The following is a 19,421-nucleotide window of genomic DNA, read 5'->3' as shown; positions in this document are numbered from 1 at the left end:
CAATTTTAGTATGAAAAATATAAGATCTTTCTATTCAAAAGTGGGTCAGAATTAATTTTAACATTTAAAATAAGACCTGGACAGAAATTCATACATTTCTAGCTAAAAGTCTGGCAACATTCTTTCAGGTTTTCTGTATTTCAGACAGATTATACAAATCTTTAATAAAATAACATTTAATTCCTACATACCGCAGTAATTTTACATATTTCCCCACGGATATTTTTGTCATCATTCATCATTTTTGCAAGAAAATAACTCAGCCTCTCAATCTCAGTTTTTTTCTCCAAAATAGGTAACACTAATATTAACATTCCAAGAATGAGCCTAGTTTTTATACAATAGTAAAAGAAAAAAGAATTCCTTTGTTGAGTTTTTGCTGGAAATGCCAAAAGGAAAAAAAAAACCCAACCCCCTAAACAAGACAATTATACAATGAACTTTCTAAATATATTTCAACAATGTTGAGATTTCTTAGTTGAAATCAGGAGAGCATTTCTGGTTCTCTGGTAATTTTAATGGTAAAATGACCTAGGTGTGCCCCCATACAACTGAAATACTATATTCTTCATCACCAATACCAACACAAGAAGAGACCTAAAACTTGACATTGACACATACACTATCTGGTAGTCCAGAAATCAATAAAAGCAGTGACCTGCTTTCAAATGAAAAGCAGGAAGAATCTCTCCCAAAGGCCCAAATGTCTATATGGCCTTCTGACTAACCACCAAAATACAAGAAAAAAGTAGAAGCTTCATACATGACTACAGAATGGACGAAAGGAAAAACCCCTTTGTTTTCAGCAAGTATCATTCATGTTTATATACATTACAAGTTGGGTTTTTTTTACTGCAGAAGTCAGAAGTGGTATGAAATAAATGACAGAGGAGAGAGAAACTGAATGAAAAAGTGCTAAGAAGAGTTTAACGCAAAACCACCTTGCCAGAATAGCACAGCACTTACAGAATTACAGTAGCCTTCTGACTAGCATGTGAAAAAGCTAGGAGGGTATTTCTGATGTACATCAAACACAGTAAAAGCTGAAGTGAGACCACAAAGCTCTTTCTCTTTTCTGGAACAGGATATGAATTTAAGTCTGCAGAAGTAGAACTGGTGAATGCATGTCTTCTGAGGAGGGTCATGCAGATGTTTTTTAGAAAAACTGTTGTTTTACAGTAACTCCAATGAGTTGCAAGTATGTTAGTGCTTGCTAATCTCCCTTCACTGCAGACTCCAGCTCCTCCCTGAGTCAGACTGAATGCACCTCTTCAAAAAAACAACTATTCTGACAATATGTTTATCCTTTCTCAGGGTTTATTGCCAATTTCCAGAGCCTAATTGCTGTTGTGAACTGTGCGGAATATACTATGTCCAAACTGCCTGGAATGAAAAACTACTTTTACCCTCTCTGTTCTTTCCCTATTTCAGCAGCAATTTTTCTCCTTTGTTCATGCAAGTATCTGTTGTGGAGGGTTTTCCTTTCACAATAAAACCAAAAGAATCTCCTGGTTTCCAGCATGATTGTTACAAATCAACACTGATTCTGACTTCATGTTTGACATTAGCATTGCTCTTTAAAGCAAATTTGATAGTTTCTCAGCAGTAGCATCACATTTCTTTAATGCTTATTGACAGGTAGGTCAGTAGCCAGTGACTTTTTTTTAATGACTGTATGCTTTTGTTCTCTTTGCAGTACCCACAAGGACTTGAATGACAGAAAGTTCATTTTTCTCTGGATGAACATCTGATTAGAGTAGCCCATGCTTTACCCCCCTTTGGGAGACATGCTGTCAGCCAGCAAAGCCATGGTGGTCGTGGTAACTGTCACTGCATATCCAACAGCTGCTCTGTTACACATTCCCTAACCTGGCAAGAACCACGCTGCTGAGATTCTGCCGCTTTCCCCTGCCTTGGCTCTGTGCTGCCATAGCCCCATACCTCCAGCAGACAGGCTGGCCAGCAGCTCTTGCTGCAGCTGCTTCCCACTCTCTTGGTGTTCACCACCAGCAGGAGGTCTCCCGAAGGTGCCTTCTATGGCCTCGACCCTGGAGACTGAGTATCACCCGTCAAGGAACCAGAGCTCCTCAGCTGTAAGTCTGCAGGGGTGTAAGCTGGTTGGTGCTCAGAATTTGCAGATGGTGGTACACTGTGGGTTTTTTGCTATTCCAATGGAATTAAATTGTGAGGAAAAAAGGATGCTGAATTAGACATTTTGAATTCTTTATATTCAAAGCACAACATGGCTTGATGAACAGAAAGTCAATAAAATGACCAGCCTATGTTATTCTGATATCAAAAGAATTATGTCTATGCAGTTGCCATGTTCTAGGTGAGCATTAGTTCAGGCAGAACTTGGGCTATGTAAGACAGAATTCAATGCAAACTGCATTCAACAGACGGATGTCCTAATCATTATTCAGACAGTCAATTTAGCTTAATGCTAAATTGTTCAAAATGATCTTTTAATTGCACAAAGCAAGGTACTGTAATATTTTCTTTGAAACAGCCCTTTACATTTCTTTGTTGATGACGCGATAAGAACATGATTGGAGCTTAAACTGCCACCACAACTGGTTACACTCTCCTAGAGGTACTTTGCTTGCACTTACACTGGATGGTCCTAGTTATGATTATATTCTAAGTCTCTTAAATATGACTAACTCTGTCTTCCACAATGAAATCTACAACTGAAATCAATGTGAGAAATTCTTAAACATCATACTATTCTAGAATCTTAAAGATACAGGAAACTGCGTCATTTTTTTAAAAATTAACATATATTCCTGCTTGTGTAACCCATACCTGAGTTTAAAAAAAATTAAATTCAATATTTCCCCTAATTTTCTGATTAACAAGACTGAATTTCAAGTCAATTCAAAGACTATTATAGCTGAATTACAAACGTATTTATTTACTTTCAGTTACAGTATTAATAGCTACCATTACTTGTAAAAGTGCAAATGCATTTCAGTACTTCAAAATGGTAGCATCCATGCATATGCAGTATTTATAATGACTTGAAATTCCAGGTTAGAGATTATTCTTTATGGTAAAAAGCAAGTTAACATGTAAATGCCTAAGCAAGAAGCAGATGAATTTCAAGGGACTGTAAAAGCGTATCTGCAGAAACTCCAGTTCAGCCACACACCTGATTTGCATTAGTATATCTGTCAGCACTGGTACAGGTCAGGTGCCATCACCAATCAAATCTTTATATTTAAAAAAGTAAACAAAAACTTTCATGGATGGTAAGACAGACAATTACTATGACAAATTTGGAGATGAACTACGGTAAAACCAGAATGATATTGGAGGACACTGGATGACAGCATAACTGGCATACCGATGGTTTTGAAATTGGAACCATAACAAGAATATAATTTGTCAAAGATTGTAGATACAGTTTTGCCACATACTGCTGCTTCTCCTGCTAAAATTGACAAAAAGCAATCCTTATGCATTACAAAGGGTCAAGCTCTCACACTTGCAATAGAGAACAAAGGATTAATAAATGTTTTTCTATGCGTATTTTCTATAGCAATGGAAGAAAAGACGTAACATTAAGATACTATACTTATAGTATATACAATACATATTTCTGAAAATAAAAATCAAGAAGTGTAACAAGAAGGTGTAAGAAGCACTTGTTAAGAACCCAATAAAAATATCAAAAAATACCCAATAATTGCGATTCTCTAAAGGTGCTATGATTTCTCCAACTAACTTGGCTGTCTCCATTTAGCTAAGATTTCCTAGTTCAAGAAATAAATACCAAGCTATGCAAATTTCCACATCTTCTTTTCTAAACAGGGAGAAAGGACCCTCAGAACAAACAAAACTTTTTACTTCAATACATGCTAGCAACAGTATATAGCATAGTGAAGCTAAAAAGCATTATTCTGGCATTCCAAATGCAATGTTTTTTAGAACACTGGGGTTAAAATCTTGCTGTTAGTCATAATCTGATGTTCTGTATCAGACAATAATGAAATTCAAACTTCAGTTTCCCCTTTCTACAGCTTATCCCAGCATGGGAATTGATTCATCACACTCTGCAATCAACTTTTTGGTACTTAACTGAATACAAATTATGATACTGAGAGAGATTTACATGTTTGTGTCGTAGAATGCAATGCTCAGGAAAAAAAAAAGTTGATCTATACTCTGCAGTAGATTTAGTTACATTTCCAAATTCCCATAAAAAGTAAAACACAGAAAGAATGGGAGGATGAGTGTTTTGATTTTCTATGCTTTTCTACTTCTGTATGCTGATTTATACAATTGTTAATTTTTTTTTCTTTTTGTTTTAAGCCTTTGACTTATAAGAACTACCAAATTCGCTCTCCCATAATTTTGTTGTAGAAGTTCTGGGAAATCTCAGAGATGTTATGAACCTTATTGAAAGTTTAGAGCACTGACTATTCTTTTCTCTAAAATGTGAATTAGTCACTGAAATTAAATAAAAGGTGTTCTAAGAAGTGGGGTAAAAAACCTCCCCAAAACAATGAATTCAAAATAGCCTGACCAAAAATCCCTGCTTTTCTAAGCTGATTAACATTTCGCCCTAGTTAAGTAAAACCATGACAGAAAGTTAAACATTAGTTACAGTTTCTTTTACATATCACTGTTCAGCTATGTCTTCTTTGGTGTTATGCTTCTTCCTAATTCTATAGGATAGGTAGGAAAGAGAATTAAATACTTATATATATAAAATACATATACTAAATTCCATATGTATGACATGTATAATGATAACAGATATGCAGTAGATCTGTTCATATCAAAATATGACATTTGTAATGTCTTCTTGCTCTCTTTGCCCTTATTCAGTTCTGCCTGTTATCTCATTTCAATTGTTTGTACCACGAGATTTTTGGAACAGATATACAGGTGCTTAGGGACATGGTTTAGTGGTAGGCTTGGCAGTCCTGGGTTAACGGTTGGACCTGATGATCTCAAAGGTCTTTTCCAACCTAAATGACTCTATGATTCTATAATGCCCAAAGAAACAAACCCCAATCCCTGATAATGATGTTAACCATACACATGATCAGACTCACGCTGGAAACAGGTAAATAATATAAATATTTCAGTAAAATCCATAATCTCCAATTGCAGCTTGTTGGGAAAAGTCAAGAAACATAGGACACACCTTAAACATTTAATTGTACAGCAGAGAGATTAATTATGAAATCCTGACTCATAGTATCTATATTCAGCTCCTACTTTCAGTTTGCCCTAACTTAAAATTGTTACCATTGTCACTGAAATTTCAAAACTGTCTAGCACTTCCAAAACCTTGTACAATTTGATTTACTAACTTTGCCAAGGGCTTCCATTGAGTATCCATTTTTGTATCCAGCTTCATTACATTACATATACTCATATACTTTTCAGTTGTGAACAAAGGTTGAACATTGCTTGTAAAGCAATGGAGGTGGTTAATTGAATGCTTTGCAACAAAGAAGTTGAATGTAGAAGTTGCCAGGCTCTTACAACCTTCTAAACACAAATGGAATCAGTGGGATAAAGCTTTTGAGTTTTCATTTCGATTCTATATACTATATGTCACATTACTCAGTCTGAAATATATCTCAGGATTCTACAGATGATACTGTGGTTTGTCACATCAACATCAACCAACTCTTGCTGCACCCCCACCAACCAGCCATCAGAACTGGAGTTGCATAAAACCCGTATTACTTAAGGATGCAAATATCCCTGTAAGGTAGATAATTAGGAACACACCAGAATACTATTGTGGAGGAATATATGTCAAAAGCTGAGTTTTCAAATCAGATCTCCCTTCCTTGCATTCAGTACTCCCTGAACACTGAAATTAATATCAGTAGATGAAAGTACAGTGGCTATAAAATCATATTTGGCAACATAAAAAAAGATAAGAAAGAGAGCCAGGGATATAAATCACATTTGTTTGCAGTTACAATGAGAATTTTTTTCTCAGCTCAAAAATATAGGATACAATAATTTCACTGCCTTCAACAATAAGACTCCTGTACTTATAAACAGGCAAGTGTTTAACTGCACAACATAGATAAGATACTAGGAACTAAGAAGTTCATGCATGTAAGACTCCTTTCCCCTTACTGAATATCAGGTCATGGAATTTTATGACTGCCAATACTGCTTCTCCATAACATCCATATCTCAGTAAGTAAAACCACAGAATGAGCGCTGGTCAGTTGAGGCTCCTTAGCAGAGTAGTGTTAAATTTAAAGTCAGATTGAATTTTCCAGACTGGTGAATACAGAGAAGCTAAGTGTTCAGCATTATTATTGTTGCATCACTCTTACACACCTAAAAACTAAAGGGAGGGGAAAAGCTTTTATAAAAAAACCCAACATGTTTTGATCTGTTGTGGTAGGAAAAGCATCTTCCTCTACTCGCATCCTGTTTATCAGTCTTTAAGTGTCAAGTCTGAACTTGAAACAAGTGCAGTGAATTTATTTAATTACTGTAAGTTTTAAGGAACATAAATCCCAGTTTCTCAGATTGTTTTTTATAATTTATGGAAGAGACAACAACAGACTTCTCAGCAACGTAAACTAAGGATGTATGCAAATATAACACTGTAGATAATTATATAACACTATCCTACTGTACATTTGGCTACAGATAGGCATAAGGATCTACTATAAGCTAAATATTCAGGGTATGATGCATGCAAAAAGAAGTCACCTGCTGAAAGAAAGTTTTTTTTTAGATAGTAACAGGATCACATTCAGCAATGACATTTTTTTCTCATCCATTTCTGCATCCTTCTTTACATACATTAATAAGTAGCTTTTGTTTCATCACCTTTGTCTTCTGCTCCAATGACTCAGACCCTACCATTTCCAATGATACAATCCAAATGCAAAAGCGTACTTAGGCGTAATTTCCTGAACTATGAGTACTGTTACAATCTCATGTCATCTCAACGGACTATAAATTGAGGACTTGATCTTTAGATCTCTACTCTACCACTAGCATTCCTCCAGAATGTCAGGCAAACTGCTTAAGTTCTTTGTACTTTTGTTTCCCTATCTATAAGGCTTTTTGAGGTTTAGAGATGAAAGAAGCAACCACTTCAGTTGAACTTCAAGGGAGAACAGTGATCCTACATTACAGGGTGGCATGCCCTTTAAGAAGCAAACATTTCCAGAACTAAAGAAACAGCAATTCCTAAGAGAATCAACCAGCAGTTAAGAAGATTTGTGTCTCTAAGCAGGGATTTACCACACAAAAAGAGCATGTATAAACAAGACTAGCACTCAAACAGGACTATGTAGCATGTTCCAGTTATTAAAGGTTTACTCAATTTCTTCTTCTATACTTGTAATAACTCCTGATACCAAGGATAGAGCTTTAACACCTGTCTACGTTAAGGAATGGATTGGAAAGTACTTCAGGACTTCAGAGCTTGCCTCCAGAGTAATTCTCTACTGTGACACAAAAACCCCAACAAATTAAAACCACACCCGGGAGTGATTAGGAAGTGTCCAGGCTAGTATTAATGGAAAGACAGCAGAGAGGGCTCAACTGCCAGCTCACACACACAGAGGACTGCACCACACAGTGGTTACTATGGCCTAAAAGCCACATTGAATACTGAACAATTTCCTCTTCAACATTTATGATCAGGGACTAGCTCTTCTCTGTATGGCATTTAAACAAATGGGAAAGGATAAAACAAGAGACTGACTAGGTAGCTTTTTAAAGAAAACCATGACGACAAAGAAAACTTTTGACTGCATGTAGAGCCACAAGGAAGGAAAACAAAAATCCAAAGCTTCGGTAATGTCTGAAATAAGTTTCCAAATAAAACCTTCAGTGCAAGTGACAGTCACCCTATAATTGTTGTAAATTTATTCAGACAAGAAAACATTCTGACCACAGCCTGAAAAGTAATTTTCTTGCAAGGAGGATAAATCAAATTATGAAAGTTTATATCTGGCTTTGTTTTGGTGGTGGACCTTCCCTTCCTTTTACATTACTGAAACGCTATTATTTTTATTCAAAATCTTGGTGCCATTCAAGTCATCTATAGCTGGTGTATAGCTTATAACTTCAGGGTACATCTGAATCTGTTACATAAAAGATTCATTTGTAAGGAAACAAAAGCCAATGAAAGATCGTGCTGCTGTGTATGGACTTCAGAAAAGGAACTGAAGTGGTTTTTACTCTCTCAATCACATCCAGTAGTGACTGGCAAACTTAATTATTATTTGATGCATTTTTTCTACTTCAACAGATGGCAGTTCCCTAGATACTACTTCAATGATGTCTTGCTAGAAAGACAACAAAAAAATTATGGTAGTCACCTTGATCGGATGCTTCCAACTCCCCTGAAACATGAACGGAAAGGCCAGGCCTACGAAGGGAAAGGTTTCATTCTTGGTGAAGGGGAAAGAGACAAGGCACAGGACTTTACATAGGCACTGCCACTCCAGAGCATGCCACCTAGCCACACACCAGCTGCAGTTCTTCTAGAGCAAGAGGGGCCAAGGCAACACAGCACTAATGCTTGAAGTCTCACATCAGTTATGTGAGACTTGACAGGCTGCAGGTTCAGAGGCTGGCAAGCTACTAGTATCCGCTTGTTAGAACAGGCAGAATTATTGATTAGTAAGACTGGACAGAAATAGTTGAGGATGCCTAGTGCTTCCTCTTCCTATAAGAGCAGATTCTGCTGTAAAGACTTCTGATCTTCAGCCTTTAGAAAACAAGACATACGGATGGGTTTAATTTTATATGAGGGAATAAATACAAAATGTTGCAACTTGCAACAACAAAAAGACACTACAAACTGCTCCACCATGTGTTTTCCTCATCTGGAAGACATGTCTCCAGTCAGTGAAAATCTCAGATGGCAATTGCAAATAAGGCACCCTGAATGACTTTACAGCGGCTTCAGTAAAAGTATGCTCCCTTTAAAAAGAGAAAGAAATGCTTCTTTGATTCTAAATGTTAATTTTCATTTAAACCTCCCCCACATCTCTCACCTACGAGCGATGTATTTCACATGCATAAGCTTAGCAAAGAATCACAGGCTTTTACTGGAAGTTATATTTCATGAAACAAGATAAAAAATGTCAACAGCAAACATGCTGAAGAGGTGCCGTTTGAAAATATTCCTTTGAACTCATTTGACCAATGTTTGGAGTTAAAAAAAAAAATCAATCACACCTGTGTGCAGACATGGGCTCTCTTTATCTGCTAAGAACAAGGTGCAGAGACTTGTGCAATAGATAACGAATCTCTATTGCTATCTATAGTTTCATTGTTAACACTGTCTTGGTTGAAGTGTGAAAATATGTTCACACTTGAAAATGGGTGATTAACTAATCAAATGACAATATGAATCTTAGAAACTCAGGAATGACTGCAATCCAACACTACTTATGACTGTATTTTATTTTTCATCTAATCAGAAAAAAATTGTGGCAAGCATCCTCCAAGACTATAAGGGAAGTTACCAGATATTCCCCACTGTAATAATCAGTGCAGAAATTGTGACTACCATCACCAATCTATTTTCACTACAGCACTCAATATTTTACTCTCAGGGAATTAACTGCCGGAAACACTTCCCTTGTATAGACAAGTTTCAAGAGACTGTAACCAACAGATGACATAAGCAGCACTGAATAACCAGGGGCAGATACTAGTAAATTGTAGCCACCATCCCATTAAGGCCCTGATAAGCAACAGTTGTATATATTAAGTACCACTGGTCTTACATCAGTGCCCCAGGAGATGTCCCAATTAAGCAATTTTGCTGGATAAGTATATCAGTTAAACAAAGCATATGGTACTAGTATCAAAATGCTATACCAAAACCCCACCAATTTCAGCATAACTTCATAGGGCTGCAGAGCTTGCACAAGATTCATATAAAAAAAAAAGACTAAACACAAATTACGTAATCCAGATGCTATTTCAAAACTCTCTCCTGGGATAAGACGCAAGTTAGACCTCATGTTTAAGGAAGACCCACTTTGCACTTTTCACAGAATCACAGAATGGTTGGGATTGCAAAGGATCTCTGGAGATCATCTAGTCAAACATCCTGCTAAAGCAGGTTCACCTACAGCAGGTGCACAGCGTCACGTTCAGGCAGGTTTTAAATGTCTTCAGAGGAGACTCCGCAGCCTCTCTGGGCAGCCTGTGCCAGGGCTCTGCCACCCTCACGGTAAAGAGGTTTTTCCTCATATTCAGACGGAATTTCCCCATGTTGCAGTTTGTGCCCATTGCCCCTTGTCCTGTCACTGGGCACTGCTGAAAAGAGCCTGGCTCCATCCTCTTTTATTAATGAAACTACCCTGTATACCCTTGAAATGCTCCCACAGGATGGAGTTCACATAACAGGCACTTCTGCATTATGGAAGGAAGTAAATACATCTTTTCTCTCTATACGGGTCGATGATCTTAATATCTAGACTGCATATAAAAGCATACAGAACATGTATTTACAAAGTGTTTAACTCTTTTAATCCATGCTACTAAAATTCTTTATATAACTCTTAAAACTTCCTGTCTTTAACACAATAACCTCCTCTTTTCTGGTTGTGAAAATTGTTCTGCTTATATTCATTCAAATTGCTATAACAAAACCATTGACTTGGCCACTGTATACCACCTCCTGGGATCACTGCACTGACCCCCAGGTTAGAAACAAACTGTTAATCTTAATTTAAAGCTCTTTGAGGACAGTTTCTGTCTTACTTAAGCCATACCTGCTCTGCATAATGTCTCATGTATCTGTCATGATAACACTTTCTCTGGTACTTTCTCATTTCAATACTTTCTAATAGCCCCAAATAGCATGAGACTATACCAGACCCACATCTGCATTACACCCTTGCTCAAATACTCTTTCTGCCCCTTAAATCTCCAGAACAAAGTTGTTCTATCCATTTTTTTCCTTTGTATCTGCTTTTATTTCCCCAAGATGCCTCTTACTTGCAGTTCTTAGCATTCTTCATTCTTGTCTGTCAGACATGAAATTAAGAATTGCAGAAAAATCTTGTTTCTGCTTTCCAGGCCTGTTACTGGACGAAGCAGCAGGAGAGGACAACTTCCCTGAGTTACAAAGTTGTTGGACTTTTCTTTTTCTATTTATTGTCTTCATCAAAGAACAAAAATACTACTGCAAAGCCTAGTATCCTGTCCCTGAAAACTATCAGGTTAACATGACAATACAGAGAGCTGACATGCACATTCAAACTTCTTAATCTTAAATAAATTTTCACAGTTCTGATTCTGCAGGGCATAGATAAACACCAGTAGCCAATAGTTTAAGAGCAGCAAAATTACCAACTTCAAGGAGGTTTCTTTGTTTTCCTTAAATTCAACTTACTGTTGTAAATGTACATTCTCCTTTTTGGCTCTTATGCTGAAAGCTTCTCTTTGTACCGCGTGTTTTTCTGTATTGTCTCATTGCATATATGTATAACAACTGTTTGTAGCTTGTTGGTTACCTTTTTGTTTTAACATTCTCTCACAGTCATTGCTGAAGTGGCATAGTCCAAAACCCCTTAATAAAACAAATACAAATAAATTTATATGTTGCGTTTTCACAGCCCTGTTCAATTAAAATTCTCAAATCACAGTATAAGCATTAACTGAAGCGGTACAGTTTAAAGTTACAGAAAACAACTGTAATAGCCACATTTTACTCCAAGGAACAAGAACGAACTTGTGGATTAAAAAAGCCCAACCCACAAAGACACTTAATGCTCTATAACAGAAATGCTCTAGATCAGTAAGGCCAAAAGCATTTGTGTGGAAGATTCTGCCTCCATCACGCTCTACTAATTTCTGTGAACATATCAGCACAAAGTACTTGGCTCGCAGTGTGTCCTCAAGTTGAAACGATCCATTTTCAAATAAAGGGACTGAATTTTCACATGGGGAAAATTATGTAAATCTGCAGAAAACCTGTGGATCTGAAACTTTAATGAAATTTCATTTTAAGAATAAATAACATGGTAATTGTGATCTAAATTCCTCCCACTGATTTGTTTCTAGACTGCTTGTGGTTACCTTCCAGAAGCATACAAAGTCTGTCTGGTGCTTGGGGAAGGCTCCTGGGCTTCCCACTTACCTGAGAACATGATGTTTAAAGCTTACCTTTCCACTGAACAGGAATTAACATTGCAGGATAACAGAGGAAATGCTATATTTGGAAGAATTTTTGCAGCCTTGCATAAGAGGCTACTGCATAAAATGGCCAATTTTCCATAGCGCCCATCAGTCTAAAATGTTGAAGACAGGAAAAGACGGTGGGTTCTCCGAAAATTCTGTATTGTCTTTGTTAAAATAAGTCCCAAGTTTCAGCTATGCCTCGTTTTCAGGTTTTCATAGTTTCTGCTGTATTTTGCTAGGCTGACCAACACCCCTGCAGAACTTTCCATGGCAATATTTTGCCCGAGTTTCTGGTGGGACACTACATTTTCTGATTCCTCCACCACCTGAACACCTGTCACAGGAGGGCAGTCCCAGAGACATACAATACAGAGCCAGGACAGAGGGCCTCCTGCCCACATAGCTGGATGCTCTTTTTAAAGGGCACAAACCAACTCATCAATAAAAGCGACCACCGTTGTAATACTCATCTTCCACTTCACGCCTTTGCTGTGGAAGCTGCGGACACTCCAAGGGCTCCCTCAGCCGGAGGCTGTGCCACCCCTCGCCCGCAATCCTGTCAGGGGCTGCACTCACACAGCTGTTTGCTTGTGGCTCCCGAGGAAGCCGCCGTTCCCTGTACCCGAACCTGCAGGGACCCCTCACTAACCCCCAGACACTGAGCCCACCCATGCCTCCTCAGCCCCGTTCACCGCACCTTGCCCTCGGCCGCGGGAGCACGGCGCGCAACGGCGACCGCCCGCCCCGCCACCTGCCCGCCCCCCTCACGCCCGCAGCGAACGCTGCGCGTGCACCCCGCCGCACGCGCCCGCACCCCCCTCCCGCCACACCGCTGGCACAGGCGCCTCCCCCGCCCGCTCGTTTGCAACGCCCTTCGCCGTGCGCCCGCCCGGTACAAGGAAGAGGGGGCGGGGCTCGGCGGCGCCGCGCCTGCGCGGCGGGCCCGGGCCCGGATGCGGTCTGTGCGCAGCTGCCGCTGCAGCGTGGAGTCGCAGATGGAGCCTCCCCCCGGCGCCGCAGGTAGGGGCGGCCGCTGCCCGTGCGGGCTGGCTGGCTGGCTCGCGGCCGGGCGGCGGTTCGCACGTGCAGCGAGGGGGAGGGCGGCAGCGGCGGAGCGCCCCCTCTGTTCTGCACACACCCCCCCCCCCGCCGCCTCGGCTCGCCGCCGCCCGCCTCGACAGGGCTTCCTGTGGGAAATCCCCGCCGCTTTCCGCTGCCCCCTCACACACGCGGGCGAGGAGAGCCGGTTGGGCGGCACCGCCGGCGGGGGCTGGGAATGGCCGCCTGCAGGGGCTCGGCCCGCGCTCGGCGAGCCTTGTGGCTGGGGCTGCCCTGCCGCGGGCTGCTGGCGCCCGCTGGGCAGCGCCCTCCCCGCCGCGTCCTCCCGCCGGCCGTGGCCTCCAGCGGCAAGGCACGGGGCGCGGCCTGCGGCCTCTCCTCAGCAGCGGCGCAGCTGCTCCGGGGCGTCGAGGTGCCCGCGGGGCCTCGCCGCCGCCGCCCGGCCTGCTCTGGCCTCCCTGGCCGTGTAATAAACGTAAAGGGAAAATACCAAGGCTACGTGGTCCTCGGGTTCGTGCTACCAGGGTCTTGTCTGGACAGCTACAGCCGCATATCCCCAGCAGTGACATTTGCCCATGTGCTTCCACCTAATATTCACTCATCCGCCCTGCCCTGAGGCTGGTGCCTTTGGCTGGTTATGTTGGTGTTAAAAGGCCACTTGCCCCAAACCCAGCGAACCCAGCAGGCATCGGTATGCTTCAGGTAACGTGAGGTGTTGAGACACGAGTAGTTTGTGGCAAACTGCAGCAGCTGTGACTGTACACCTCGGTCCCAGCAGCCTTTGGTCTTTACTTCAAAAGCTGAAGGGTGCTGGCCAAGGTCTCAGTTTCTGATGGTAACCTGTACTGAGCCTCGCTCTCTGGCCTCTACAAACAAGGCATTTATAGAGTAATGAAGTTCTGGCTTTGTTGATCATACCATCTAAGCATTGATCTCTTATTAAATTAAGAAAATGTTGTAAAACTTAACTGCTGCATTTCAAGGGATTGTTCATTTGCAGTGTAGTTTTGCTTCTTGTTTGCTCTTTGGAAAAAGTCTACTTAGTACACTAGCTTAAATCAAGCTATTGTGCATTTGCCGTATAGCAAAAGCGATGGCTCCAAACACGGAAGTTCATCAGTGTTCTGCTTCCAAATTCATGTCTATAACAACGTTATGTGTCCATCCTAATCCACGTTGTAGTTGTATGTTAGCTGTGATAGGGCTACTGAGGATGTACTTTGAGTACGTGCTATGCGACACCAATACTGAGATTCATCTGTTGAGTAGTGTCATTGCTTATTGACACCTCTTTAAATCTGCTACCTTGTTATCTGGTATCTTTTGCTTACGCCCCGCCCCCTTCTCCCCCTCAGTCCCTGGCTGTTACGGCTCTCTTGAAAACCTCAGAACACAACCTAAAAGCCAAGGTGTCTGAGGTTGTAGAGAAACTGGAACAATAGCTGCAAGAGGTGTGAGCTGCCCTGTTCATATCAGTAAGATGTTAGCTCAGGTACCCCAATGTGGTAGTTTTTAATGTCGTCATTGTTAACTGCTTCTTGGCTTCCATACCAGAAAAAAGAAGAATCACAGTTTAGTGAATTGTTACTGTGACTGATGCTTCATTTTACAGTCACAAAAGACATAAATACTCTCATGGCTTTGCCAGGCAGTAGGGAGTGAATATCAAGGAGCCTTCTGAAGCTCAGAATGTGGAACCTGTGAATTATGTTGTGATTTGTATGGGAGGATTTTTTGACAGCCACAGTTTGGGAAGGGAACTGTGGCTGCATCATTAGGTGATTGTATTCAGTAAATAAATTAGTAGATAAATCTGTTGACAAAATTTTAGTTACACTGTTTTGTTTTATCCTTCCTCGGCATGAATGTGCTGCAGCCCAGTGTTGAAGTTGGTTTTTGTATGCAGCGCTTCTAAAACTCTGTAGGGTGCTGTTTTCAGCAGTAGAGGTCATGGGTTATTAGAAAGCTCATTTTCTTTTTAATGTGCACTTGGTTGTAGCTGTTATTTTCGGATAGTGATGTTTGGATCCCTGGTTGAAGATTCACAAGCACGTAAAGAGAAGAGCAGCGTTATTGACAGTAGCTTAGATACACAGTGCAGGATTTGGTACCTATCCTGGACATTTTTTGGGGTCTTAAAAACAGAGGGGCCGAAGACTGATTTCATAATTTTCCTAAGCTACTTAAGTTTCTTACTGTCATGTGGAAATCTAAGTTGTTAAATACAGCAACAGTATATCAGTGGAAGGAGAGAATTGGGCTTGCAAAATGGTTGTGACTTGTTTCAAAGTGGCATGGGCAGTTAAGACGGAGCTGGAAGAATACATTGAAAGGAATGAAATTACAGCTTCCAAAGGTAGAAAGGAAAAAATAATGGGAGGTAAAGTGATGTTGAATTTAAAGGCAAAATATCTAAATAAAATGAAGAACAGTTCCAGCTTTTAATTAAACTTCTTTAGATAATATGCATGTTTAAAAACATAAGTTACCATTGTCAAGAAGGGAGTTGAATGAGAATGACCTTTTTGATATTCCTGGTGTCTTTGACCGGGGACGTGATTGGGAACATGAAGGGAAAAGATAATTATGATTTCCAGAAGTTATTTGACACCACATCTTGAAGAACTGTTCAGGGAAAAGAACTAAAAAAATGAAAGATGTATTGAGAAGCTGCAGTGAGTTTCATAATACTGAAACATTTGAAAGGGTTCTTTAAAGAGAGTTTAAAATCCAGAATATTATCTGCAGTCCTTGTGCTAATATAACCAAAAGGCTTTTAGCCTTCTCTCTGTGTCAGGATGCCTCATGCTGTGCTACTTTTGAAAACACTGATGTGTTTTGATCATATCTGTGATGCTGGTTTCTAAATCTTTATTCATTTGTGTTATGTACTGATTGTTAAATACATGGGTACAGAAATCTAAGGTAGGCATTTTTTCTTGTCTCTTAATCCTTACTCGCAGTCAAAAAAAAAAAAAAGCAGGAAGAATGTACTCAGTCCTGTTATTCAAAAGCCTTGCTCTCAATTTTTGTGTGGTGTTTGTTACTTGGAATGAAAGGTGTAAACTTTATCTTCAAAGGAGTAGTCAGAGAGCTAAATACTCAAGCTGCTCTCAAGGAATTTGGGCAGGTATTTTTTTTTAAATGAAACTTCCATTTGTGAATTACATTTTTTTTCTTTATGCCTTATTACACAATTCAGAGAATTGGTAAAGAGGAATATGTAGTGCTGAAGCCACCATTAGTGTTATTGGACATGGTGGGAAATCTTAGGTGGTTAACATTTCCTGCCATAATAATTGGCATTCATTGGTTGTTAGATTTTTCCTGTGTGCCTTCTTCATCCAGGTGCTGGTTACTTCCTTTTTTCTATGTTGGTTTTACCTGTTACTCATCTCTTGTTTCTGATGCAAGTTATTGCACTGTTCTTGTGGTCACTGCTTAGCTGTATTTTATGTGATCAGTTTGGTTTATATACTTTAGATAGCTTGTGATTTTTGCAGCACCTTTCTCTGTTTCTTACCTCAGGTGGAACTAAGCAGTAAATTCTTGCCCAACATCCACTGTTAGTTAGAAAGGTCATAGAAGAAGTAGGGATTGTACACTTGGGACCAATTTCACACAAGAGGTGCTCAAAAGTTTGGGCTTTGCTTAAAAAGTGTGGAACCCTATATGCAGGTATCTAGTTGTATCTGTGCTTTTACTATATTTTTGCTGTCCCAGTAAAAAAACAAAACGTGTATTTGGTTGCTGAAATATTGCTGCATGGTTGTCTTTGTGTAAGTGAAAGTTGCATTGAGGATTTTCCGTCAGTTACCAAGTGAAATATTCAGAAGCTTTACAATGGCAGAATTAAGGCTGCCTGTGCCATTTTAGTCCTTGTCTGGTCCGTGTCCCTAGCTGTGTTTGTGACTTTGTATTTTGTGTGTTTTGCTGGAATCCTCATCTAAAGTTGTCAGAAGAGATTTGAGGTGGGGTGGGGTGTTCCCCTTATAGGTGCCTCACACCTTAAGTTTTCCTACCTGGCAGGGTGGTTCAGGCTAGATGTTAATGAACCTGCATTTTTTTCAGTAGTAAATATTAAGCTCTGATCTATAATTAATTTTTGGGCCATTAACTGGCTTTCATATGTGATCAAGAATGTGAAAAAATTCTCCTGGTGTCAAAAACCTTGGCAAGCAACTTCAGGTTTGGCTTTACTTATTACTCACTAGATGTACAAATATTTGCAGTCTGCATGTAATTAACAAGTAAGTGTGCTTTGTTGGGTCTGCTTTTCCTTTTCTTTCTAGATATTACAGACTTGCTGTAATATGGCCATTGTTCATTTTTAGCAAACAGGCTTGTCAGTGTTCTCGTAATCCAGTACTGCCATATTGCAAGAACATGAGCCCCAAAGCAAAATGTAAGATAACAAATTCAGCCAGTGAAAAAGGTGAAAATTGACTTTGAGGTGATGATAGAATGGTGAGAAGTTAAAGCTTTGGAAATTTTCCTTGGTGTTGTCATCCCTGTACTCCATCTTAATTTAAAATGATGTCAGTATTAGATAGAAAGATCTCAAAATCTGTAACTTTTTAAATAAAAAGAAATTTATATACATTTAAAAAAGAAAATGTGGTTGCTGCATAAAGAAACTGCACTGATCTGCCTCTTTTGGTTTTAAATCAGGTTTAAGGATAGCATGTATGTTGTTTCACTTTGATTATAACACTTCTGGCACTTCATGTTGTCCTTCTATACTTTAAAACCTTAATAGAGAGCAAAGTACTGAAGACCCTAGTTTGTATGCAAACCGCTATGTGCAAATTAAATTACCAAACTCGGTGACATTTCACATGTGCATAAAGTTGTTTGGTCCTGGTCCGTCATCAGTCAGTTCACAGTGGATGTTTTTGGCTGATAAAATCCTTTATCTTTAACAGGATCCTGAACGTTTTTTTGCGACTGAGGTTGCAAAGCAGTATGCTGAAATGATTTGCCTCTTTGGCCCCGTGAACCTCTTGGCAGTAAGGGCATAGGAGCCCCCTCACAGGCTACAGGATTGGGTACTTAAAGTATTAATTACATTGATACATAAAATTACAATTGTAGGAAAAAAAACTTAGATTGTAGAAACATGTTTTTTTTCCTCCCATGAGTTTAATGGGTTTATCTCTAAATTAATTTGTTTGATGTGTGGCATAGTGTTTCAGAATAGAGGTTTTAAGTAGTTGGTAACATACTCAGCTATACAGACTGTTTGATGGTACGCACAAATGAATTTGCGTGGATTAACCTAAGATTGGTGACTTCTTATTTAATACAAAAAGGGTAAGTTAGGCAGAATAAAGGAGGTGAAAATTTTGAATTGAATGCATTCTTTTCCTGGAGGAGTAGTAAGCTATAATTTATCTTTGCCTATTCAAAACGCTGTTGCAGGTATACTAAATCTGAAATGGTTTTTGTAAAAGTCTAACCTCTAGAGCCAATAGTCTGAACGATGAAAGGAATGTTTGCAAATAAGCATGCAATTAACATTGTGCTGGTCCTTCTGTGACAAATAAAAGTGTACGTTTTCAGTGTAGTTTTATAATTAGCTCATAGGCAAATGTTTTAAAAAAACCTTTGGGATGACACAGATTATTTACAGCACAGAAATAATTTTTCCAAATGATATGAAAAATAACTCAATCCCCCAAATTAATGCATTTACATAACTTAGTAATAAACTTGTTATTCATTCTCCAGCCCATCTTAACTTTGTGTGGTTTATACTGTAGGTCTGCATATGAAAAAAATGAGAGATGGCAGGTAAACTCAAGTTTAGTACACTCAGCACAGTTGAAGGCAAGACCTTCCCTTCCAGGAAAAGAACTGTATTACACTTCTTCAGAATGAGATTTTCTTTAAATGTGGTGTAAATTAGAGAATTGGAATTCTGCATATATATTCTTGTTTTTCTCCCCTTTCACTGTAATAACTATTATTTCTGCTGCTGAAGTTTCATTAATACTTTTGAAGTTCTATTTCTTAGCTTAAAAAAGAAAGGCATCTTAGAAACCTATCCACTGACAACTGCTTATCTTTGATGGCAGCTAGTAGGAAAAAAATAGTAAGGTGTATTTAAAAAAAAACACAGTCCCTTTTATGGCTCTGCATTTCTGAACCAAAGCCACAAAATAATTAAAGTGATTGTTTTAAAATGTTTATATTTTGAAGAGTGTTAT

At 39.4% G+C, this 19,421-nt stretch overlaps 1 protein-coding gene across 1 annotated transcript in view; it reads left to right on the top strand.

The window, feature by feature from the left end:
* Window positions 1–13,066: 13,066 nt before the first annotated feature.
* The window catches only part of CMC1 (C-X9-C motif containing 1), a 44,205-nt gene continuing 37,850 nt past the window's right edge, over window positions 13,067–19,421 (top strand). Inside the window, exon 1 of the mRNA XM_040593237.1 lies at window positions 13,067–13,173. Coding sequence (XP_040449171.1) covers window positions 13,107–13,173 — 67 coding nt within the window. The 5' untranslated portion in view covers window positions 13,067–13,106. The remainder of the gene's footprint in view (window positions 13,174–19,421) is intronic.

Source organism: Falco naumanni, chromosome 4 (genome assembly GCF_017639655.2).
Source record: "Falco naumanni isolate bFalNau1 chromosome 4, bFalNau1.pat, whole genome shotgun sequence".
In the NCBI taxonomy this organism is placed as follows: domain Eukaryota; kingdom Metazoa; phylum Chordata; class Aves; order Falconiformes; family Falconidae; genus Falco; species Falco naumanni.
This window is presented reverse-complemented; position numbering and strand designations above follow the sequence as displayed.